At 37.3% G+C, this 27368-nt stretch overlaps 1 protein-coding gene across 3 annotated transcripts in view; it reads right to left on the bottom strand.

The window, feature by feature from the left end:
• The window catches only part of LOC122534080, a 98917-nt gene that overhangs the window by 17293 nt on the left and 54256 nt on the right, over positions 1–27368 (bottom strand). For all 3 annotated transcript variants that reach the window (XM_043664395.1, XM_043664385.1, XM_043664403.1), the window contains 3 exons: positions 15883–16055; positions 9402–9566; positions 316–1220 (listed from right to left, as the gene is read on the bottom strand). In XM_043664395.1, coding sequence (XP_043520330.1) covers positions 316–1220; positions 9402–9566; positions 15883–16055 — 1243 coding nt within the window. The remainder of the gene's footprint in view (positions 1–315; positions 1221–9401; positions 9567–15882; positions 16056–27368) is intronic.

Genomic DNA, 27368 nt, shown 5'->3' with positions numbered 1-27368 from the left:
GCATTGTATCTTTCTTTATTTTAACCCTAAACTTGCAAATACTTTGCAGAATTTTTCTTCGGGCAGAAAATTTTTGCATCGCGTGTAATTTTTGCATTTAGGTTTATCAGTTTACTAGGTTATTGTAGTATGAACTTTGTTCTTTTAATTTTGCTTAATTTTCAATTAAGTTTCCAATCAATAAAATATAAAGAAATATAACATATATATATATATATATATATATATATATATATATATATATATATATATATATGTATAAAAAGAAAAAACAAACAGCCGATGAGAAAAAGGGAGAGAAAAAAGAAACACTACCTGGTTATCGTCGCGGTCGTGTACACGTCCTCGTTGCGATGGCCGACAGGTGGCTTCACGGACAGCCCGTTCACTCTGACGTCCTGCGAGCTGAGGAAAGGCTTCACGGGCAACGCGTAGATTGGGTCGTTGTAAACGTTCCCGCCAGGGTTGCCCTCGCCGACGATGGTCGACGGCAGATTGCCGCTGCTTCTGGTGTGCTGCAGCCTCGTGTAAATCGGTTGTGAGTACGTTCGCGAGTGGTGGTGACGCCGTTGATGCTGGATCGCCGGGCCTAAGCTACGACCGGTCGTTGCCGTTTGTTGAACGTTCAGCTGAGAGTGAAACTGCGTCCTCCGATCCTCCGTTTCCTGGCACCGTCGGCTCGGTTGCGACTGCTGGCCGCAAATGGTCGTCAAGTTCGGATGCGAGTGCGAGTTTCGCGACTGAAGCTTGAAAAGGGCACCTTTCGCCGGACGATGATGGTGATAGTGATTGTGGTGATGGACCTTTGGCCCGGTCTGACTCTGTTGGGACGCTTCCTGAAGCTGATATCGCGCCGGAGAACGTTGCCTACTTGGACGAGGAATATTGTACTGATTGGCGGAATGATACTGGCGGTCTTGGTGAAGATTTTTGGCTTGACTGTGCATGGATTGGAGTGGATCGGATTGTTGAGACGGTTGTTGTTGTTGATGATGGTGGTGGTGGTGGTGATGATGATGGGGGTAGTTTGTCTGGCGACGATTCTGCTCTGTCAGGTCCGACGGGCTACGGTGGGGAGGGGCGGGGGGGTTCAGGTGCTGATACGCGATGCGTTTGCGAGCTGTGTACTGAGGCGACTTCACCACCTCGCGATACATGTCCATTACGATGTGCGTGAAGGGTTTTGATTGTAAACGAGTGCGGCAGTACTCAGAGATCACCTGAAACAGAAGTGAAAACGGACACGTACAATCGGTATTAATACGATCACGTTATTTTCAGTCGTAGTTTGTAGATTTTGCTCATCAAATTTAACTCTTTCCTAGGTCATATTCACCCTTTTGCATGTTGCTTGCAAATTTACCACTTCAAGAAATGAATTAACGAATCCTGTTGACGAAGTATTTCAAAAATTAAATTCTGCGAATGTTAATCATTCTGTTGCAACGATCACTCCTGCACATTGTCATGATTATAATTGTACAGAAATATTATTACATATATATAAAACTACGCAGCAGCGGAAGAATCATTATAGATGAATCTGTATAGTGTTAAAAATTTTATATTAACTTTGTATTATAAATAAAATTTTACGTTTACAACTTGCAGGTTAATTTTCAAGTATCATTACATTCGTTAAGCAATAAAATTTTTATTTCAGAATAATAGTAATTCTACGTAGGATTTTATTTTTATAACGACGAGAGTAAGAAAACAAATTTGTAGGAAAACTTGATCAGCAAGGAGGTGAATATGATCTGCAAAAAGTGTTAGTTTGGAGTGTAAAACCTAATAATAAATTAACAGAGATTATTTCTCAGTTTTGAGAAATGAGATGAACATATTTGTATTTTGTATAAAATGACTTGAGATCATTCTCTACAAAAATACGATTTAATTACGACAAACAACTAAACAACGCTTTAGGCTTTCTTTTAGTTTCAGCATTCAGTTTCACCGTGAATACACGAATTATGGAGCGAATCTCAGCTCGTCCGCGAATACACACGAGAGGCTTATTGATCAAGACTGGCCATTATCATTCGCTATCGTAAGATGGAACTCAGGTAAATGGAACTAGTTAGAAATTCACAAGTGGAACGAAACTATCGGGTCAGATGCTCTAATAGCTTTCCAAGTTAAGTCCCGAAACGATACTGTTACGTCTCCCTGTCTCTCACGCTCTTCTAATGAAATTAGTACACGCGCGCGCGCGCGCGCGCGTGTGTGTGTGTGTGTGTGTGTGTGTTTATCGTGTCGTGAGAGTATCCTGATCATCCGATTTTGAAATTGCCGCCAGTCAGCCAGCACAATTCACTAGTTTTAGGGAACAATGGCTCCGCAATAAATTCCGTAGACTCGGTGAGCTATGATAGCAACGAATAGGCGGTTCACAAGCCTATTATCTCTTCATTGTACTCCTATTCTGCGACGACAAAAGCCAATTCTGGATACGTGGTTGTCTATGAAAGACGGTGCTCGCAAGTAGGAAGACGATGTCGGAAAGGGTTCCTTTGTATATTTCTTTCTTTTTCATTTTTTCATGCGTTTAGTCCCTGTCCTTGGCTGATCAAAAGCGATCTTGCTGTTGTGTCGTTTCAAACTGATGCGAGCAAAAAAATTCTCTCGCGAGGGATCGCCATTTTGCGTTAATTAAAAATATTTTTCTCGTCTGTTAATCAACCAGAAAGAAATGTAATTACATTGTACATGATTATATGCGTTGCAACATAGCTCAATGAGTCTGAAATTAGCTTCATTGCTATCTGAAATTAGTTTCATCGGGGATATGAATAATTTAAAAAAACGTGGACACGCGCGTTCCCAATTGAAATTATATAGCTGAAGAGATGCAATATTTTTATTTCGATTTGACGATTTCTTATTTTGAAGGGAATTGTCAGGTAAATTGAGGGAATTTTGGTAAAATTGAAATTAGAACGATTGTGAGAATAATGAAATTATAACAAGAGGAGCCGAAAAAGAAAACTCAAAAGTTTCTTCTACAGTGTCAATTCCAATGATATACTTTCAAATTGTCTATAAACAATATTACAAACGATTTTCAATTCCAGATTGATCCATCACGATGGCGTAATATTTCAAATCAGATCGCCCCGGCAATTTTTCATCCACATTCTTGCAAATATCTGTGATCTCTTCGTCGACGATTTGAAAAGCTAGGTCGATCGAGTCGAGAGGGGTGATTCATTGCAAGTCGAGGAATCCTCGTTGAAATTGGTAAGTTCGGCGATCCCGTACGCCGCGGGATTTCATCAATTTCACAGTCCATTCAGGTGCAACCGATGAATTATGGTCAGCCGAACGAATGGCTTCATTAAAAGTGGTCAGCACCCGGAGAAACGGCTGCGTTAATCATCCAGAGTTTTTTTCCCATTGTTTCCATGCAAGACGATTTATTTTTACCCCTCATAACAATGAACGAAATCGTCTAGGTGACGCGACTATTTTTCCTTTTTTTTTTTCTTTTTTAAGAAATTTATGTCGAAAAGGATCGCAAGAACAGTGAGAAATGTTTCGAAACGAGATGTTAAAAACCGAGGTTAAATCGCGCGAGCGATTTTTATATTCTTCTATGGAAAAGTCAGCGGCGATCCTCAGGTATCTTTCGTATCGTGCAAGAGAGCTTGTAGCGACCTCTACTTCGAAGAATTTAGATCAACGACATCTATGTTCCATCGAGATGTGTATTTAATATAAACAATAGANATTTTATTATCACCATAGAAATGTTTACTGACACTTATATATATTGTAGCCATAGTAGAAATTCTTCATTCGTTATTTCGTCATTTAACTTCCATTATGTAATCTTCATTAAATTATTAGTAATTGTATATTTTGTGATATTGATAATATTTTCATATAAACAACTAAAATTAATTACGGAGTTATTATTTATTTATAGTATTGTGATATAAATTATCATAATCACTATAAGCTTCGTTTCAAAAACTTTTCAATTCCAGAGCCAGCGCGATTCTTGCAAGTCCAAGGGAATCACTTTCGAGAATTTTGTATGCCAAAGTTGGTATACTTTTTGTATCCCAAAGTTTTAAGTATACTTAAATATAACCCAGGCAATAACAAATAATAAATTTATTACTTCTTGTTAATTTCTATCCAGCGGTATCACGCCGACTTGAGTTCAAAAGAAAAAGAAAGCGACGAATTACTGTATACGGTTCGGTCGCTCGTTATGGTCCGCGTAACCAGCTGCCAGCGCAAGTAGTTAATACGCAGCTTCGCTCGACGTCGTGCTAAATAATTCGATCGATCCCCAAGCCGGATCGTTGGATTTCGTTATTTTCATTCCGCTCTGCTATCCTGCAGGAAGAAAGGTCACAGATTACTGAAATTCCCTGCACGACGATAGAATGGCTAGGGTGTCAGGCATTAACCAGGGTAGAATCGACTCGACCCATTCGCCTTCTCCACTTCTCAGTTCGTGCGACATATAATTGAATTAAAGCGCCCCTCGAATCGTCTGCCTTCGCAAGCGCTCAAGTGCTCTCTCTCTCTCTCTCTCTCTCTCTCTCTCTCTCTCTGTGTGTGTGTGTCTCAGCTCTCGACGATCGTACAGAGTTTCGCTCATATTCCGATCGACCTGGTCTTCGCGTTCCTTCTATTAATGAAATTTGTATCGGCAACGCGCCGATGATAGCAGTCAGACCGACCTAATTGCATAATCTGCAATTCTGTAACCCTTTGCGACGCGCGATCGTTTGACCGAGTGTCCTCTCTCAGGCTAGCGCCGAGAGAAGTGAATCTATATTCCTCCACGTCTTTTTTATTAAAACGAGTGTGGTTTGAATGATGATGACGAATGATGATTGGAAGTTGTTCAGAAATTGACCGACCGAATATTTGTAATGTGAATTTTTATATTAACATACATTAAAATTCAATGAAAATTAAATAAAGGGATTAAGATTAATAGCGATAAATTAAAGTGCCAGCAATAACGGTTAAACTTATATTATAAGTTAATTGTTATTTATGATTTTTAAATAATTGTTATTTTTTATGGTTTTCTAAATTTCGTCCAGTGAATAAACAAGAAACATTCGATGATCAGTAATCAAGAAATAAAATTAATCTAATTTTTCAGTTTAATATCCATCAAACGTTCGTTAAATCGTAGGAAAAAATGAATCCATTTTTGTTCTTTTAAGTATCTTTCGAAAATTGACCGACTAAAGTACATAGTTTGAGAATAATTTTCATATTCTATTCTATTAATCAATAATCAAGAAAAAGAAAATTAATAATAAATCGAGAATCCACATTATTTTTAGGAACTTCGATCTGTTTATTTCAACAAATAGGGAAGAATAAAGTTGAAGTTGTTTAAAGTTTTTCGAAAATTGACCAATTAAGGTCTGAGAATAAATAATTATTTATTTGCGATTCTTTAAATTTTGTCTGGTCAGTAAAGCAAGAAATAATCAATATTCGATAAACAAGAAACAAAATTAACTTTCAATTTGATATTCGTCAGTTCGTTACTGATTTATATAATATTTTACGTTCAAATTCAATGTCTGACAGTTTAAATATCATCGCAATATCAATATCGTGGAACATTCATATTTTATTTTAATGACGTTCGCTTTAATTATCACGAACGTACATGATCTGCAAATGTCTATTAATTCACTATCAATTTCCAAACATATCTGACATGTTGTGCTGTATCATTTTATCATTAACTGCAATTATCGTTTCGTTCGTACCTGACTTTTCATTAAACACTGATTGTTATTGATTATATACTGAATAAAATTATCGGAATTAATGGGGAACTGAATTTACGAACGAAACGTCATAAATGAAAATTATTAATAATCTACGTTGGAAAAAATAATTCCCCCAAGATAAATACGAAGAAAAATATATGACCGGTAAACACGCAGCGTCGATAAACGAATGGTTTATTTGATTATGGCATCGTGTCATAATATTTTGATATTATGACACGCCGATATTTATTTATTTAATCAACGACGAAAAAAAATTGTAATTAATACCAAAGAAACCCAATAATATTATGCAAGTGCTATTTAAAATTCTTTTAATTACATATCTCAATAACGTGCCTCTTTGTGGAAGAAATATAAAGTGTTAGAATTAATTGGTTCCCAAATATCTGACACCGACGAGTAACGTTTAGAGAAGATGATACACGTATTTATTTTCAATTAAAAGCGAACAAACCACGACATGAACGACAAATATTTTTCCAATGTTATTAATATTATTCTACGTAGCTACAATATATTGTTCTATGTTGCTACAATAAAGTATAAATAACGAAATTCAACTAAATACATGTGTAATCAATTTAAACGTCCATAAGTACTCACGGGACTTTGTTGCAATTTTCGGAAATAAATAAAACGATAAAAAAAAAAAAAATTAGACCCATTTACACCACATACCATAGAGTGTGCAGATGGTTAATTAATACCTCGTGACGTTGATAATGATTGAAAAGAGCTCCTCCGTTTCCAAGACGAGGCTAAAAACAAACAACTACAACGCGGTAAGAATGCGAGAAACTGGGAAAAACTAAAGAAAGGAACTTCGTCCATCGCTCTTTAAAGAGCCGCATATTTTCTTACACCGGTGTGTTCATTTATCAAAGCCCAGCCTCGTTCCGGCAAAACCGCGCCGTTGCATTCCAGATGAGTTCGGTCCGGCGTAAACCACCGGGATTATGCTCGTTTGCATAAGATTACGTAAGCGGCGCAGAAGTCGTTTCCGCCTGCGTTTCACACGATTCGTCGAAACAACGAGAACATCGGTTCCGAAGTTTCGCCGAGCCGGTGAATTTCAATAATGGCCGGAGCGCTGCGTTTTATAGCTACGAAAATCCATTGTTATTCCCGCGAGCCTGGCCAGCCTGGCCTGGCATGGCACTGCGCGCCATTCTCCTCTTGTTCGAGCGTGTGCGTCCGATTCAAGTCGGACGCAGGCTGCTTCTTCAACCGCCAGCTCGCCATTCACCGCGTCTCGTTCGTTGCTCTTGGCCGTGACACGGAAATTAATTTCCGACCTTCGTAAAAACGACGAACAAATCGCGAACCCGTAATTATGACACCTACAGTAGGTGTCGTGTCAACGGTTTCGTGCGATGTAAACGTGATACGATACGATGGACCGTATCTGTTCGTTGCGAATTTGCACAAGTATAGGTGAAGTGGTCTAAGTCCATTTTCCAAAAGAATCAAGCTAGCTGTTCTAACATTTACATTTCTATGTTGTCTTTTCATTTTTAAGCAAATTGTAACTAATATACTTAAAATTAATATATTTAGTAAACTAGTGAGTTTTAAATTAATATGTTTAGTAAACTAATATATTTAAAATTAATGTATTTAATAAACTAATATATTTAAAAGCAATTTGTTTAGTAAACTAATATATTTAAAATTAATATATTTAGTATACTATATATATATATATAAAATTATGAATAAATTACTAACAAATTATTATTTACAATTACTAAATTAATATATTTAATAAACTAATATATTTGAAATTACCAAGATTATTTAAACTGTAGCTAATATATTTAAATCCACTAAGATTACACCGAAAATTAGCCGTTAATAGAATGATAGAAATTTTTCTTTTGAAAGTGTCTTAAGTCTCAAACTGATATGAAGTATATTATATCCCTCAGAAATATTACGAAGTCATAAAAAAAGTGTCGAAAAAATAACTTCATTCTAAATGAAATGAGAGGAAGAGGAAGGTAATTTCATTTCAACTAAATCTCTAGAAGGTGTGGTTTTTAGAAGGTTAAAAAATACTAATGGAGAAAGGGTAAATGATTAAAAATATGTTAGATTAAAAAACTAATGATTAAAAATATGTTAGATCCGATTTTTGAGAATTGAACTATATAAAATGTTCTATAAAACACCAATGAATGTCGATGCACTGTTCAAAACTTTGGATTTACTACCGCGTCGAGGAAGACCAAGAAACTTTAATAATATTAAATTATTACATAATTGACACCACTCTGCAAAAATGTAAGACTAATCGCAACACTAAGATACAACGATGTAATGGACTTATACCACCTGTACATAATTATTTTAAATCCCTCCCGCATACGAAAATTGGTGAAGAATGAATTATTTGACTATAACATTTCTTTACTAGTGAATAAAGGTTTTAAAAGCACGTTTTAAAAAATAAAAAAAGTTATTTCATTAAAACTTTGAAAGTGGCTTAAGTTGACTTGAAGCGTGTTATTTCTTAAACAATGTTCATCATACTAATTGGGTTAGTAAATTACACACTCTTAGAAGCACAAAAACATTATACTACCATGTTACCAGTTACCAATATTTTTAAATTTATTAAAACGTGAAACCGTTAAATATCTCGATTCAGAAATAAATGGACTTGGGCCACTTTTAAAATAAACGACTCGTATTTCGTGTCGTGTCGAGCGAAACTGGCGTTTTATCGACATTGAGTTGAAACAGCGAGTTCATTTACAAAATTCCATGGTTTCTCGTTAAATGAATGTTATTTGAAAAATTAAAATTTATTTGTTCGCGCGGCTGAGACTTTGAAATATAGCGTGAAACATTTCGGGTTTCGCTATTTAAAGTATCACAAATATTTCATGTATTGCTTTTCCATTCAGGATAATTTGTCGATAATTGGGTCGAAATCTCCAAGATTGACCGCTATTATTCTATACTCTAATTTTTGCAACTAAAAAAAAAAAAAAAAATGTAAATACCTTGCAAAGGATTAAACAAAAATTAAACAAGAGTATCGTATAATATACAAAAAGTACAATGAAACACGAAATGTCGAGCTATTTCCAATTTTTAGTGTCAATATGGGCAAGCACGTCTCTCAAAAATTTGCAGTTCCTCTTATTGAATACACATTGAAAATAAAAAGTACAAAGGTCAATAAAACTAAATATTTGTTCGAATACTCTGTTCCGTCACTACGTTAATATTTATCACTTGAAAATAAAAAGCTCCGTTCAATTTCTTCTACGATACGAATACAACGAAACCCGGTAATTAACACGTCACTTTAATTTTCCAATTTTCCACTGTTACCCAATCCTGCAGATAAACGATTGACGTTGAAAACGAAAGCGACCACTATTAAAGAAACAAAGTTATCTAACGAAAGTTATCGTGCTCGTTCGAAAAAAAGACAGAAGATTTCTCTTATCCTTCCGGCTACGTTACATCCGTTTTTATATCAAGGGTTGAGTAACGAGGACGCAGCCGGCGGATCTACGCGAAGGATCTCGAGGCAGCGAGGGGAAATTGCGGGCAAGGGGGTGGAAAACTGAAGAAGAATTTTAACTAGATTTACAGACTTACGTCCAGCAGATTCATCAAGGAAGCTCGTCTTCGTGGATCGGGTTCCGTCATGGCAGCTAGAACCGACTGAAGTGCCGACGAGGGTGAAACGGAAACCGTTCCTGTCAGCGCAGCGACTCTCGGAGTCGTGTCCAATAATGCCCGCCCCAGCGAGTACATCCACATCTGAAAAGCACCGGAATTCCACGTGAAGCTGACGTCGTAATGCCGTTTCACAGATAACAGCGGAATGCCTGAATTATTATACAGTTTTCAAGCAGGCGCAAACCACCGGACGGAAAGTTTTTATCGTTTGATTTCAAATGTTCAACCTCCTGCACGAGAATTTTCTTTGTCCCCTGAAATTGCAACACTTTCTCAGTTTTAAGTACACTTAAGTGTAACCCAGGCAAAGCAGATGATAAATTTATTAATTCTCGATAATTTCTATCCAGCGATATCATACCGACGAGTATGAAAGGAAAAAGAAAGCGGGTCACTCGTTACGGTCCGCAATCAGTTACTTGCCAGCGCAAGTAGTTAAATCATCGCGGTTCGATTTGAAAGATAAAAGAACGTCGGAGAGCGTTCGAATTGCAAGTTTTCAGACGGAAATTTTTGCGGAGTAGTATGGTTAAGCTGGCTATGTAATCGAGATGGTTCGATCTCGTTTAATCGACCATTCAATTCATCAAGAGCGATTGAGACGATATCTCTGTTTTATTCTCTTAACAGAACTGTAAAAAAAAAATTTCGTTTCTAAACACAGCAAGATTTTATTTCGCCCGAGAAAAGAAATAAGTATCCAACAAACACGAAGACGACAAAAATTTACTGTTCGAAAGGTCGTGCGTGGAATAGCTCTCGCAAGCCCCGTCATAAAACAATCATGTCTGCTCCATTCCTCTCGCGAGAACGATCGTGGAATTGAGACAAAGAGACGATCGTAAAACAAGAGTGGAATTTCTGTCTGTAGAAAACAGAATTCCCAGACGATGTTCCGTCTCGTCGTTATAAAACTTTATTTAAAAAAAGAACTAGATATTACTAGATACGACAAACGTTTGTGTATATTTATTTTTTGTATTTCACAAAAAAAATATATATATATATTTAGATCATTTACTTTCGAGATAATTAAAATTATTAAAATAAATTAATTAACCCTGATAGAAAAGGTACAAAATAAATTTTACTCATTTGTTTTTAAAAAATTCATTCTCATTACTTTAAACTATATAAATAAAATTATTAATATTTAATTATTACCGAAATATATTTTTATTATAAAACTTTATATTCAGTCATATTAATTTAATCATATTTAATCATATTAATTATTACTAAAATATATTTTTGTTATAAAACTTTATTTAATCATATTAATTAATTACAAATATATATATATAAATTTATATTTTAAATAGCGGATGATCAGGGTTGGAGTATTCCGTTCCCATAAAAATCGACGTCGCGAGTCGCAAACGTCGCGTCGATACCGGTGTTGAGGAGAACGAAACCAAGATACGCGCATCGTCATCGCGTTAATGCTACATCGCGTAAACGTTTGCACGGTTCATTGTCTTCAAGCCTCGCTCGTCCCACTGTCTTCTTTTCCTCTTCCATTTTCTTCCCGCTTTCCTATCGCGTCGAAATAGCTGCCAGATATACCTCACACGCTGCCGACTATCTATCGCTCGGTAAACACACGCGCGGCATGCAACTACCGAGAGAAGCCTTCTTCGTTTAGTGGTTCAGTCCTCGACGATGAAATTACCAGGGCGAGTTCACTTCGCGCGCGATAGCAAGCTGATAGTTTCGGATATTTCATCACTTTTCACTCGATCAAGCTACCAAATTATTGGACTTGACCTCTTGCGCTAGAATGACGAGAAACTTGTTGTATATATATATATATATATATTTTTCGTAAATAATATTTTCTCAGTTTTAAGTATATTCAAGTATAAGCCAAAGGCAAAACAAATAATACATTTATTACTTCTCAAAGTAAGTGTTCAAAAAGAAAGCGACAAATTATTGTATACAGTTTTGGTCACTCGTTATGGCCCGCAATCAGTTGGCCAGCGCAAGAGGTTGTCGATCGTGCGTTTCATCGTTTCTCGATGAACCACTCATTATAGCGAGAAATGAAATAAATTTGCCCTTCTTTTTGAACAATTTATTTGCCCGACGATTGTATAGTCACTGGTACAGTCATTTAATTGCAGTGATCGTACACTTACACTTACTTATTTAACTGCGATTTGACTAACGAATTAGCGAATGTGTCTTGCCAACAGACGCCTTCCCAAGTTCTTTCTCCGATTTCTGAGAGGTTCAAGGCGAGGCAAGGTTTCTTTCTCACGTGTGAAAAGTTTTCGCGGAAAACAGGGGATTTAGAATGGTGATTCAGCCCCTTTCGGGGCTGAACGTATCGATCGCGCGCTGCGCGCACTGTTAGAGATTTATTTTTTTCCTTTCTCTTTGTTTTTTTCTTTTTTTTTTTTAGAGGCAGGAATTCGCAGAGATTTGAAATTTCTATACTTTACGCGCGTGTCATCGAACTTGTCGCTTGAACATTTACACGTTTACATATGTAATTAATCGGATCCAAGCTGGTAGTTTTTAGTTCAATTAATTTATGATTAGCGCGACGAGTAGATTAAAAATAATGTGTGATTGAATGGTGTTTCTAGAGTGTTTAGTCTAGAAATTGCTCTCGCATGAAAATATCACTTATCTTTCGTTCCACGCTCTTCGTATGCAGCTTCGTATGTATTGTGCTTTAGAATTCGCGTGAAAGTTCGTGAAAAGAGATGCATTTTGCGAAACGTTCCTTTCGGCGTTGCGTGTCACGTCAGCGCTGCTTTGTGGAAAGTTCGCCGGAGGAGGAGGAAGAAGAAGTTGCCACGTTAACTATTGATAAGATCACGCGCGAGGGAAGTTGTTTTGGATCGAGAGACAGTTCACGGCAATGTATGCAGCTTCGACGGTTGCATCGCAGATGGAGGATTAGAGTTAAAGCTGAAAGGTCACAGAAAATCATTCGAAACTGGCGCGATTTTAAGCCACAGCTGCGGGATTTATTGTGCGTACATACATCGGACAGGAGACACCGTAAAATTTTCGATCGAACGTTAAACTGACTTCAATTAGAATTTTCTGGGGTATTTTCCGGTCAACAGGATACGCGGATTTATGTTTAAAAAAAGCTTCTTTTGGGGAATTTTTGAGATGTTGTACATTCGAAAAAAACCACATTAAAATTAGCCTTAACTCATTCCCTTTTTTTTCAAAATTCTACTCGTACCACTTTAAGAAGAAAAGAAAGAAAAAAGGCTCGTATATATATACGTATGAGTCAATTCTGCCAGGTTCCATTTCACAACGGTGAATATTTTGCAAAATAACGCGCTCGTAAGAAATATACCAGACACCGCAAATAAATAACTTCTAAAAATTTTATCAACGATAAGACAAGCAATTCAACAAAACGGCAACACGCTTTGAAGGCTTGCACGTTTATTTAATTCCTTGGAAAACGTGCGGAAATGGAGAGAAACCAACCCCTCCGTCAGCCGTTGAAAATAAACCTTTCCATCTATCGCAAAATTTCGCAATGTCCACCGATCGTCTCAGTTTCAAATTCAAAATCCCAGAAAAATCGAGCGACAAAAAGAAGAAGAAGAAGAAGAAAGAAAACTGACGAGACGTGATATCGCGAAGAGTGTCGAGACCGTCGACTGCACACGGCAGCGCATAATTAACGCACGTTGGGTCAGCCAATTTCACGTGCAATTTGTTGGCGTAATTAACGCGAGCCGATCGTTAAATCTTCTGCCTTTCGTCGGCCCTGACAAAATACGGTCACGTCTCTAGACGCCTTTGTTCGTCTCTCTTTTCCCACTTCTCTCTCTCTCTCTCTCTCTCTCTCTCTCTCTCTTTTCTGCCCTTGTTCCGCCGCCTCTTTTCTCTTTCCTGTCTGCCGCTGGACAGAAGTCCGTTGTTCCAGCTAGCCGGTATTTATCTCGCGCAGATTAAAGGGAGAATAAACGGCGAGAACAATAAATAAACTTCGAGCTCCGTTTCTACACTCGCGTCTGTATACGGGGTGTCTTGTTGGTCTTGTTTGCTCTCTACTCCGGCGCGAGGGGGTGGCGCTGGGTGTTACTTCTCGCGCGGAAACATATTGGAAACTTGGGCTAGACGTAAAATTCTTTCACGCGACGTTTTGTTGCGTTTTTTGTCGTGTTTCCCAACGTTCACGCCATCCCCTCGCTCCCTTTTCTTCCTCGTCTGTTTCGCGACAGTTATTTCGTTCTGACATCGCAAACAAATCCTTTGAAAATGGCAAAATGAAGCGGAGTTAACCTCTTTCGCTGGAATGACGCGCCATGCGCCATGTCGAGAATTTTTTGTCCCAAACTGCGACATTTTCTCAGTTTCAAGTATATTTAAGTGTAACCCAGGCAAAACAAATGACAAGTTTATTGCTTCTTAATCATTTCTATTCAATGATGTCGTACCGACGTGTTCGAAAGGAAAAAGAAAGCGACGAATTCTTGTATAACGGTTCGGTCGCTCGTTACGGTCCGCAAGCCAGTTAAAGAGTCAAGCGAAGAAAGCGTGTTATTCACCATTTGTAAGGGGTGAATTGGGATTTAAAATCTAGGATAAATAGTCGGGATAATACGCAATATTAGTATTTCACGATTTTTACTTTTTTTTTTCCATACTCTGCGGCATCGAGAAATCTCATATTGGAAGATGAAACTCCCGGACGCAAAATGTTTCTTCTTTTTTTTCTTTTTAACGTTGTTCAAATATCCCGAGAACAGCCGATACCTCGTATCATCAACACGCGTGGCTTTAATCGAGGGTTAACGATTACGTTACCTAGATTCTATTTCGCATTGCCCCGATTTAATTCGATCAATCCGGCAAAAACCTCGAACCGCCTGCATCCCCGTGTACCGTGTCAAACTAAATATTTCACAGTCTCGCGCGTACGCGCCGTGGCTGCGTGCAAAACCGCGGATGCGGGCGCAAAAAAAAAAAAAAAAAAAAAAAAAAAAGAAGAAAAGGAAGCCGCGCAGCCAGTTTCCCCTATAAACGATTTCCTCTACTGTTCGTTCGTTTAGTTTGTGATTAAGGTATCGTCTACGAATCCGTGTTTACGCGAATTCGTGCAATTCGCACGGAGAAGTACGTTGTTACGTTGTAAGAGTATAATTGAGAAGTTATACCGTACAATTTTACAGAACTTTTATTCGAAGGGAGAGTTTCACTCCGGAACTTATTGATGTAGAAATGTTGCAATACTGTAACATTATAGATCCTTTTTGCTCTGTTTATACAGAGTGATTGGCATAACTTGGATACTTTGAAATAACTTTGAAATTATACATTTAATGAAAAATTGTTTAATAAAATTGTACGGTTTTAAGGTAGGCAAAATATAGCGTATCAATTTTTCCTAGGTTTCAAAATTTTCAAAAGGCTATCTTTATTCCAAATAAAAAAGTATTAAGCCACATTGGTCTGAAACCTAATGGTTAAGGAGATGTTTTGCTTTCGTGATGAGTAGAATACAACGCGTAATAAAATAAAAAAGAGAAAATTTTGACTTTGAAATTCAAGGTCAAGGTTCAAGGAATTTCATGGCATATATTGTTCTTTGCATATATTTCCACCAAACTGAAGGTGTAGAATTCATCTGTGATAGCCACGGACAAACTTTTCTTCCCGCGTGTATTTTGATCCCTCAGGGGCGATTCATGCACGACTAATTCATAACAGCGTTACACACCTCGGCTGTGAGATCAATTGTCGGCCGGCGCGAATTATGAAATCGTGCTTGCTCGATTTCGATCGGCAATTGGCAGCCTGTCTCGGCGAAGGAGAAAACCATCGTCCGGCGGCGAAGCAAAGAAATTCTGAACGAGGAAACCGGACCGTGAACGAGGCTTAATTAAGAAATTTCGAGAGCCTCGCGGGCACAAGCGAACAGCGCGCCTCTGTTGAAAGGCGTCGGGGCTAATTGGCCGACTAATTTCGTTAATTGCGTATTACGTGGCAGTGCGACGGCGGCGGTGCACTTGTTTTCATTGAAAGTAAGGCACTGAATGCACTGAAATTCAATACAATTCCCCGTCAACTCCTGGACAAAGCACGCGAACAGCCTTTTCCTCGATTCTTCGTCGCGAGGATTTATTTACTCCTTTTTTTAAATAAATTCGTTCGATTCGTTTTGTCGCAGTCGTGTTTCTCAATTTCCAATTCTTCGATTTTCAATTTTCAATCGCGACAATGCGTTTCATCGTGTTTTAATTAATAATTAACGTACAAGCGCACGTAGTCATTAACATACCCGGCTAATGATTAATATATGTAAACACGTACGGCGATCAATGCACAAGCGGGGAGGGAATCTAGCTTAGTTGGAGTCGTGCTCTGCTAATTAAGACCGCACGGCGTGAAATCAGCGTCTAATTAGTACCTTTTCTGAATCGGTGTCCGAATATACACGACCCGGTCGATACTCCGGTGGCAGATACGCTCGAGCAGTTTCCGGCGGTGCAAGTTGCAGCAAAACTCTACCACGTGGTGTCAGCTCCAATGTATGGGGAGTCACCACCGGGCCAGCCCTCGAACCACCCACCACACCACCGTCTGTAACAGATTCCCATGAAAATTATAGCGAGGCGTTCCCGTTCAGCTGTAGTACCTATTAAACAGCCTATTAAAAATTTATATAAATATATTTACAAGTTCGTCAACAATTTTACGGCGGGCGTTTACTGCACGCATTTACTTGGTTTTGCGTTGGTTAACAAAAATATTAATACAAAGCGTACAAATGAAAATATCTATTACATTGGAACAATAGTATATCAAAATATATTATTAATAGTTGTGGTAGTAATAAACTTTATTTCGGCCTCAGAGCCATGAAATATGAACTTGGTGTACATATTTTCCTCTTTTCTCACTCACTCGTTTCTGTCATTTCGTTCCAATACTGTTTTGCAACTGTATAAAACTATATTGCTTTGACTATCTTTAAATTTTACATACATTTTACTTCTGTGAACTTATTTTCTATTTGCTTATCTATTTGCTTCGGTTTTAACTTTTTCCTGATTTCCTTTTTGCACTTTCCTCTTTGGTGTATATCTTCTTATTACTTTCTCTCTCTTGCCAGTTCCCTCTTTTTCTTTACTATCTCCAGCCATCTTACTACTTTCTCATCTTTCCTGCCGCTAACCACTTCCTCTTCCTCTACCCCTCCCTTCGTCTCTCACCAGGTGTTTGATTGTTCCTGGTGCCTCATTGCACAGGTCGCACTTCCTCTTGTCTTTCTCTTCCCAGTACCCATTCTCCTTTTCCATATTTCCGCACCTTGCCATCAACTTTTGGTTATCTCCTTTTCCCGCTTTGCCCAAGTACTCTGGGAGCACTACCGTCGTTATGTGTTTATATCTTTTATTTTTGAATCATGTTGTACTGTATTTGTCCCTGTTTTTCTGTGTCGCATCTTCTTAATTTTTTCGGCTATTGTCTTGGCATCTTTCCCTCGTATTAAATATATTATTAATATAAATATTAATATATTAATAATACAATATACAATTATATTATCAGTATAAATATTAATACATTAATAATACAATATACAATTATATTATCAGTATAAATATTAATACATTAATAATACAATATACAATTATATTATCAGTATAAATATTAATACATTAATAATACAATATACAATTATATTATCAGTATAAATATTAATACATTAATAATACAATATACAATTATATTATCAGTATAAATATTAATACATTAATAATACAATATACAATTATATTATCAGTATAAATATTAATACAGTAATAATACAATATATATAATTATAATATCAGTATAAATATTAATACATTAATAATACAATATATATAATTATAACATCAGTATAAATATTAATACATTAATAATACAATATACAATTATATTATCAATATAAATATTAATATATTAATAATACAATATACAATTATATTATTAATATAAATAATTAATAAGTCAGTACAAATAAATTAATTAATATAATAAATATTAAATAAATTATAATTTAGATGAAGATTAAAATAAATAAATTTGTACAATCATGTTGTCTGTTCAAATAGAAATTGATATTGAATTTAATTGAGAAGAATATTCATATCTTTTAAAATACTTGTAAAAAAAAGTGCACGAAAGAGTCTGAAATCAGTCGTAGGTTCGATTGTTAAAGTGGTGAATTAATAAAATTGTACAATTATTTATAAAATTCTTCTAATCGTAAATAATACATACTTTTTACAGGCAACTTTACAAATTTCAAACATCCCCGCCAGAAAAATGTTAAATGACCAAATACGACTAAAGCAAACGTAAAAGGTGTTACGAAGTTTTTAACTTTCCCGCTTTATTTATTTGTATAATTTTGCATCGCATAAATTGAAGCAGGTTTAAATATCCATTCAAAGGCTCGCAGAAAGAAGTTGCTTCATACTTCTCTGATCTTTTTTTTTTTCTTCTTTCTCTGTTAGACGTGTTCGATGTGGCTCGTCGAAAGAAGGGTGAATTTTTAAAATTTCCTGGGACGATTGGTTTGCTTTCGAACAGAAGGTACGAAACGGAACGTTACTCGAGATTCGAGCGTTCAACCGATCCCAGCAATTTTATCCTTGATCGCCGCTGCCATAATTCTGTTCCTTTGATTCGCTGCCTCCATTTCCGTCATCTCGGATCCAATCTAACTCCGGCACGTCTAATTTCTGGTTGACTTAACTGCCAAGATTGCCGAGTTACGTTTCACCATCGAGTTTGACCGGCGATCGATACCGTTCGATCTGTTGCGTCGAAATTTTCCTTCTGCCGTCTTTCACTTCTTTCCCGTGCTGTGTGAAAGTACATTCCTATGGAATTTCTCATTCCCAATGTATTTCTTTCATTCGACTCGTATCGTTCATTATTTGCGCTGCTGTGTATATTATTTGAGAGTACGTGAACGATCAACGACTCGTGATGACAAATAATCGAGTTATCAACTTCCCTTACTACTTAACGATTTATTAACGACTAAAGAACGAAGAACGGCCGTTATCAAGAACCGTTTTCGCGACGTATTAAACGCATCTAAAGTTTCTCTCGTTCGAGCTCGACGATCCATTAAATTTTAACGAACAATCTGGACTTAATCATCGTCAATAATCGTAGAATTTATCATCGCTTAAAAGTATAGACGCTCTCGTGAAACGCGTATTCTATATACAAGGTGATCCATTTAAGCGAGGCCACCTGAATATTCTTTTCGAACTGCGATGGTGCAGAAACTATTTTTCCAACAAAGATGAATGATATCGAAAGGCCAACAATTGGGCAAGAATATTTTTTTCACTCTCAATTTTTTTCCAAGAACTTTTCAAGGCACATTTAAGTATATATTTTCTTTTATTGTATCGCGTAGCTTACGTTCAGATATGTAAAGAAGATGCCTTGCTACACGACAAAAGTATAGCAAAAAAGACCGACATAAGACTAAGTAAAAACTTCTGGATCATTGGCACGATTTCGTTTCACGTTCGAACAGTTTTCCATCCGGCGTATGCGAATACTTTCGTTTACCTTCGTGTGTTACGTGGTACCAAGCTTCGAAGAGCAAAAAGAATCGAATACGACCAACCTTTTGCCTGTTTGTCTTGTTTCCGCGAGGCAAACAACCTGTCCAAAACTGGCGTCTGTCCTTTATCGTAGCTGTAAATCCAGCGTAATTCCGCCATTTGGCCGTTAATTGCGCGCGTGTCAGGGACACCGGCAGTGTAACTAACGCTGAAGCGTTGTTACGTTGCAAGGATATAATAATCAAGAAATTATACGTTAGAATTTTTACTTTATACTTTAAAATTATACTTTGCAGAACTTTTAGTTTTGAACGAGGCAAGACTCCTCACTCGGTAACGTTTTGCGGTAAAAATGCTGCAGTACCGACCGTGGGTTCTTTTCGTCGCGCTCATATTTGTAATTTAAATTTTTAAGGTTATGTTCTTTATATATATATATATATCGTATTTCGAAGTACTTGAAAAGTCCTTGAAAAGAATGACCTTGACAAAAATATTCCTATCAGTTATTAGCCTTTTGGATACCATTCAGATTAGGCAAAAAATATTATTTACATCGTCACAATTCCAAAAGATGTTTAGGTCGCTTCACTTAACACACTCGCGACCGAATTCACGTTTTTTCAAATTCTATTTCTGGTTTATTTCGAGAACTCTAGAATATAACTTCAAAAATATTCAAATATCTTATTCTTCTGCTCATTCTGCGACTTCTTTCACGGAAACAACAGATCCTTACAAACAAATTTTCTAATTTTTGTCCCTGTTTTAACGTGGTCTCGGTATTAGAAAAGCGAAAAATCTGCCAGTCGCGAACGTGTCAAATGAACCACCCTGTACATTCTCCCCAATTTGCGCTTTGGTCCCTGAATTCCAAGTTCGAAGTGTTGTAAATATAGTCATAGAGTGTGAATGTGACTACGTAGGAGGGACAAGCTGTAAATATAGTTGAATCTAGACACGTGTCACGAATGCTAACAAAATTGTTGTCAACAATTATCAAAGTCATCACTATTAAAACCTGCGAAACACGAATTACCTTAGGATGACTCGCGTATGACGAAATTCCTAACACGGAGAACGTTCATTCCCCCGGGTATGGCCTAGTAATTCGAGCATTCGTTTCTGCCTGGCCGAAGGAATTCCAGGATCGGCTAGAAACAACGACGCGACGGGGACCGATGGGCGTTCTGTTTGCAACTTGAAACTTACTCGAAACTCCGTCGGATCAGCAAAGTTTCCAGCAGCGGCCGGAAAGTTCTCGATCGGTTCAAGTTTTCCGATTTAACGTCGGGCGACTACGGTTAATTCTGCTTCTGATTCTGATTGTCTTTCATTCTTTCGAAGTTGTTGTTGCTCCCCTCCGTCCTACGTTCGAATAATTATTACCGAGCCGAGGGAAAGTTTTGCCGATTCAGTCGATTGCAGAATCAGATTTGAATCCATTTTCCGCGCGCGCGAAGTATTATTAACGATTGTTAACAATTGAAAACGACTTTTCGAACGTGCAGCTTCTTGCTAGAGTGTCTACGCTTTGAATTAACGCGCGATTTAGTTACCCGGAATTACCCAGCTACCCTGTGATAATTCGTACTTTAAAAGCCTTTGTGATATCTCTCCAGAAGAGTGCGTGTATAATAATTTTTACATTGAATTTACAGTGGGGCTTTTAGTGCGATTAAATTCGTTTTCGTACCATTGCGCCGCTTTACGTGCTTCAATAATTTGCTGAAATCTATTTCGGATAAAAGCCCGACTCTCTCCTTTTATCTGTTGCTACACCTCCAGGTGGGAAAAACCCTTCAAAAAATAGAAAAAGTTGGCAAGCGAAGCGTTAAAATCCGACTAGATCTTACACCTGAATCCTGATTCTCGTTTTGATAATAAATTTCAACTTCGTACGTGCAACGCGAGAACACTTTCAGATAATTTGCGGACGGGGTGGCAAAATTCGCTTAACATTTTATTTTGATTGCAACAATCCATTTTGATGCAATTATCCGAGGAGTTGATTACGTTATATTGGATCTTCCGCATTATGCGAATCGAAACTAACTGCGTAATGCTACAATGTGACGTATGCAATATGTCAGAATGTACATCGCGCCAGATGTGAAACGATTCAACATGTGCAACCATATGCGTACGTTCGTGGATTGAAAATGATAGAGCTGCTCCAGATATTTTCTCTTTCCTTTTTTTTCAAAAGACACGTAACATTCAACGATTTTATGATAACAGCATGATAAAAAAAAAATAGATAATTCAAAAGTTAGTTAGATTGACAATTCTCGATGACATTTATTACTGAGAAATAAACTAGTTGGACAGAATTAAGGAAAAATCGTAAATATCAATAAATTGCAAATAAAATGACTTTCCTATCAATCTGAAAATATAAAACAGCTTGGATATAAATTTTTGAAAATTGATTAATAATTGCTAAATTAATCCCTTGATTGAACAGTGACACTGACTGCTTCCCTTATTCAGTAATCGCGATTTTAATTCCGCGTTGATCTTAATTGTATGAATCATTAGTCAGATCACGTTTTATCCAACACTGGCCGCGCGTAGTAGAAACTAAATTAAACCAAGCAAACGTCGAACTCGCGGTTGCGAATCGATTTCTTAAAGTTCGCACATCGACATACATATGTACAATATACATATATATGTATGTTTCTGTTCCGTGGGCGTAATTATTTCGCGTCGTTCTCAGGTATCCACGCTGAAATCAAATGTTCCCATTGCTTTTGCTACCGGGAAAGCAAAAAAAGAAAAGGAAAGAAAAGAAAAGAAAGCTTTCCATATGGGCTGGCATCGCGGTTACAAAAGAGTACCGAAACGTACGACTTTTTCAAACGAAGAAAGGCAAACACGCGTCGCCAGCCGCCTTTGAGAGTCCGCGAGCTGCTCTGCGGCTCGTTAAATTCTGCCAGCGAGATTAAAACTTCAACACCCTTCTTCCGTCAGCGAGACCCACGCATCGGAAAAGAATTAATTTAAAAGCTGCTACTCTTCCTTTTCTTTCCTTTCTTTTCTTTCTTTTTTTTTTTTTTTTTCTTTACGAAAGGCTGCGCTTTTGAAAAGAGCGAAACGCATTCACGCATTTGTCTATTTCTTTTCTCGCACGGCTTATAATTGATAACGTTTTATGCGAGAAATCGCCTTTATCTCGACATTATTAATACTTGACGGGTAGATTTATCATGCAAAATGATTAGACACGAAAATTAAATTGGAAAATTAAATATGCCATTGCAGAGGAAACATCAAAGCGTAGATCGTTTCGTGAGTTTCGTCTTTTCTTTTTTCTAACGTGGCAAATCAAACTTTGACTCAAATGTTGTAGAAATACGTGTGGAACGTAGCAGGTGAGAGAAGGAAAGGATTTGAAAAGCGGAAAGCAGCTTTCCAATATTGCAAAGGGAATGATGAAAGATTCGAGACGAGTGTATTAAAAAAATTCTCGAAGGAAATCGGATACGTATCTAATAAAATATAAAGTGTAACGTCTCTGAAAGTAAAATGTAAAATCGTCGCGATTCTCTGCTGTTTAGACTCTTCAAGTGTTTAGTCCACATTGGAATATCACAATGAATAATAATAATAATAAAACAATTGATTTACTTCTCAAAAGTCCAAGGAGGATTATCGACTAAATACATCCAAAAGTCTACAACTTAATTCGTTTCATGTTAACACGTTTACCGTTGTTTTTATTTTAGAACACAATTAGAAAATCAGATGAATATCTCCGACGAATTTTTTAAATAACATAAATAACCAGATAATGTTAACAGAAGTTACGCTTTCGTTGTACTTTATATTGCAGTAGAATATCTTGTAGAACAGAGCTAACTGGCAGCTCGATCTCTCCACTATGAGCCCCCTACTCTCTTATGCACGGCGAGGAAATTTCAATGTAGTGGGGAGATGAATGCAGTGGAGGGGGTAGCGCTAGCGATCAGGAAAGTGGGGGCCGCCAGTTAGGCTTTATTGCAGAAATTAAATATTCTGTCCCGTGAGTTTCGCGTTAAATAATAAATGATAAATATAATAACAATTAATAAAATATTTAGATAATAATCGTGATCATTTCAAGCACTCAAAGGGCTAAACTACGTGCACGGACGTGTAGCAAACAATTCGAAAGACCGAGTAGACGCGATGTAGAAACGACTAAGGACTAAGACTGTTTTTGAGATTCATCGAAATAACGATAATATGAGATTCATCTATTTCACTGGTATATCCTCTTTGCGCGTTTACGCGCGCGTGGACAGAAAGGAGAAAGATGAGCACATATCTCTGTATGTGTTGTGTGTGCAGGCTTGGACATTGATGGATAGTCTTCTAGAGCTCTCTCTCTCTCTTTCTTTCTCTCTATCTGTCCTATCAAACGCTAGCTACTCCACTGACCGTTCGAAATCGACGACCTACTCTACACTCCATTTTCACCTTTTTTCGAAGCAGATTCAAAGATCTCGACCGAGTGACTCACGGATGAGTCGTCATTTTCGACGTGCACTCGCCGAAGGTCGAATGATAAAGATGTGTAGAAAGAGGACAGAATTTTGAAAGAAAGAGGGAAGAACTACGGCTGGAAAACGAACACAAGCGAACGATCTGGAGTTCCTCTAGTTGGCGAAGCCACTCCACTATCGAGTGCACGGCTTGTTAAATTAAAAAAAAAAAAAAAAGAAGAATATTCAAAAGACAAGATTTGGAAAACAAATCGAGCCCTTTTCAGACTTTTTTTTTTAGTTTTAGATGAAACATGCGTAGATTTCGCGTGGTTTGAGATTCGTTTAAATCTCATTTCGCGTGGTTTTATTAGATTTTCCTTCTCCCTTGCCAAAAAACGAGTGAACAAAGATGAAGGTCGAGAGCTTTTGCAGCGGTCGAGAGAATAAATAAAATAAAATAAAATAAAACAGAAATAGGAACGTTTGGGAAAGGAAAGCGGAGAGAACGATAGCGAGTTATCGGACGATTTGCCGAGAAATATTACGCAAACCTCGGGCATAAATAGTTTCGAGGAATCCCTGATACTGACACGTTCCTTTCGGTTCTTCGATGAAGCGGAAGAAAAATTCCATCCAAGGTGGTGCTTATCCCCAGGTTACTCGGCGGCCAGCCAACTGCCGTGTCGTTAGCATAATCGACCGGAATTTCGTAATCTCACTTTCAAAACTTTGCTCGATAATATCGAGAAGAGGAAGGTAGGCACTTGACCCGCAGTCCGCATCCGCGTCCTTGATTATCCATTGATACTGACTATATTTTTCTCGAGCATCTCGAGGTTTTCTCCCGTCTGTCGCGGTCGCTTAATTTCTAACCGCGTGATTTTTCAAATTTCTTTTACCCCGCGAGATTGTAGAGAATCAGATCGAGGATTTCTTTCAATACGTATTGCAAAAATGCAACTGCAGGTTTTGTATTTCAAATTAACCCTTTTGCAGATCGTCGTTATATTGTAAACTGATCCTACATCAAATAATTTTACTGTGATAACGCTTTCAGAGATCACATTTATCTTTATGAAAATCAATGCTACCCTTTCACAGATCAAATTTACTTATTTCCATCATTATACTCTCCAAGTGACGAGCCCGATTTAGAAGAAGTTTCTCCGAAAATCAAATTATCTCAGTTGATTCAAATCACGAGCATTTAATGGATGTTATTAACCATTTTGTTGCAACTATCGCTATCAAGTTCACAATTATCACATGAATATGATATAGTATATCAAATATATTCGAATTAATTGGGAGACAAATTCAGGCAATTAGATAGATGATTTTTTGGATAATCAAAATTATTAAATTTGTGATCAAAATGTTGCAAAGTCGGCTGAGAAATTAAACAATTTTCAAAATACGAATGTTTATCGAGTAAAAAAGAATACACTGGTTTAATAATGAGTAGATGCTGCAAAATTCTCATCGTCTCTTCACCTGGCACGCAATTCAAGAGCATTTTTCTCTTGAATTAATTCAGGATCCATTTGCACGTACACAGTTCGATCTAATTATCATCATTTGCTATTTTCAAGCTTCTGTACAGATAGAAATTCTTTCTTTCTCTTATCGTCCGAGTTATTTTGAAATTCTAATAATATTGACTCGCTATTTTTAACGTAGCTAGTTATTTTGACTAACGTTAACAAACGTTTTGACTAAATTGCACGTATTTTCGCCATCTTTTTTTTAAACGTTTAATGATAATTTAATTTATCTTTTAATCTTAGCACCACTCTTTTTCTTCTGATAGTATTTTTATGGTACATATGAAAGAAGAAAGTTCACAGACGATGTACTAAAATAGGACATTTGAGGCAAGGATAGGCGTTCGAAAATATAAAAATATATTACTCCACATATATAGTTCAAATGTGTACGTAATAAATATATAGAGTGATCCTCGAGACAAAATATTCCCTTAACTCTATTAGGTTTAGAGCCAATGTGGGTTAATACTTTTTTTACTTGCAATTAGAATACACGCACAAATGATTAACACGCCATATTTTGCCTCCCTTAAGGCCACACAACTTCTGTATGAAACAATTTTTCATTAGACTTAATTAAGAAGTTATATATAATCGCCCAGTACATATAAATACTTTTAACGTCAAACAAGTTCTCCTAATTTGCTAATTTTATGTCATTTCGTGTTTTACTTTTCGTCCAAGTGTTATTACAACACGTGCAGACAAAATTTTGATTTCGGTATAACAATTTTACATCGGATTTCACTTTTCTATTGCAACAGTTTATTGCCAACTACGAAACAAATTTATAGTAAAACTCGATTTGCAAAAGGATTAATTTCTTTCGAAGAAAAAAACCTATAAAAATGCATCAAATTGCTGGTCGTGTTCAATTTTTCACGGAATTTTAATTCTAAAACATGGAATACAAAAGATGGAAATATTTCGGTTAGAAAGAGCAAGAAAAAGAGAAAAAAGATTTAAAAAAGCATACTACGCGGATAGACGTGCCATTTATTTGCTTACGTCGATCCTTTATATCCTGGTAGCGTGAATATGCTCGCGAGCACACAATAGAGGAAGCGTCACACGTTATGGGAAACATATTACGTCGCGAAACAAAGTACGTAAAAAAAAATTAAAAACACATACGGCGGCGTCGATAAATTTAATGCTACGTACATCGGCGACGATACGGCGATGAAAGAGCTAAGCGAGTATACTTTGCCAGACGAAGGGACGCCTTCTCTTCGCGAATCTCAATAAGTAAAAGCGCGGATTCCAAATGTGCTCTCGCCCAGTTGGAATTTCATTTCACGCGGGTGGACGAACGCGGTGGATAACAGAAATTCCACGAACGACTTTAATTTGCATAGCTCTCCTGCATAAGCCGAGGTTTACAAGCGGGGATACACCAGTTTTAACGTGTATCAATCCTGATTTATGCACGCGGCAAAAACTCGAGTAAACACAAGTGCGATGCGTCGAGTTGGAGCTCGGCGCGGTGAATTGGTTCGGATACGTACACACAGTTGAGGAACAGTGCGTGAAAAGCGCACGAAGATTAAAAAGGGAAAGAAAAAAAAAAAAAAAACACCGCTTGCGGGAGACTCGTGGCACGAAGCTGTGATTGAAAAAACGAACTGCGAAATTAGATATGGAAGTTTAAAAAAAAAAAACACACGGGGGCGAGATCCTCGGGTCCTCGTTCGTGAGGAGTTAATTGCAGGCGCGTAAAAGTGATTCTCGAAAAACGATGGAAAACGGGAGAAAACGCGTGAAAAATTGCAACTATTGAACGTCGTTTGGCTTGTAATTATGCATCGATATGAACTCGCGAACTGAAGAATGCCGGTCATTACTAATTCGCCCTTAAGTTCATTAAACGACGCCGCCTCTTTTTCTCCCGGGACGTTCCGACATTCCCCAGGGGGGGAACTAAGTCGAGTGTCATTAGCGAGCAAGGAGGGAAACTCGTCGCGGGTAATCAACGAATTTTTTCAATTTTCCAAGTGTCCCCTCGCTCTGTGCATAATGAGATACTCATTTCCATTCGGGAATAGCACTTGCTCCAATTTCATGGAGATTCGAACATGTACACACATCCGAATCTGAGCCACGTGAACCAGACAGACGCGTAAATAAAAATGTTCTCTAGAAAATTATGCAAACTCACATCTCTTCCCGAACTTACTCTGCTTTTAGTTATTAAATGTCAACGACTATTTACGTACTATATTTGACACGTAGTCTTGTACGTATTTGCATTTCAACGTTGTTTCAAGTTTCCCATAAATGCACGAATGCGATAAT

This window comes from Frieseomelitta varia, unplaced genomic scaffold (assembly GCF_011392965.1).
Source record: "Frieseomelitta varia isolate USP_RPSP 00005682 unplaced genomic scaffold, Fvar_1.2 scaffold_146, whole genome shotgun sequence".
NCBI classification, from domain to species: domain Eukaryota; kingdom Metazoa; phylum Arthropoda; class Insecta; order Hymenoptera; family Apidae; genus Frieseomelitta; species Frieseomelitta varia.
The sequence above is the reverse complement of the archived record's forward strand: the minus strand, read 5'-3'. Positions and strand labels throughout refer to the sequence as shown.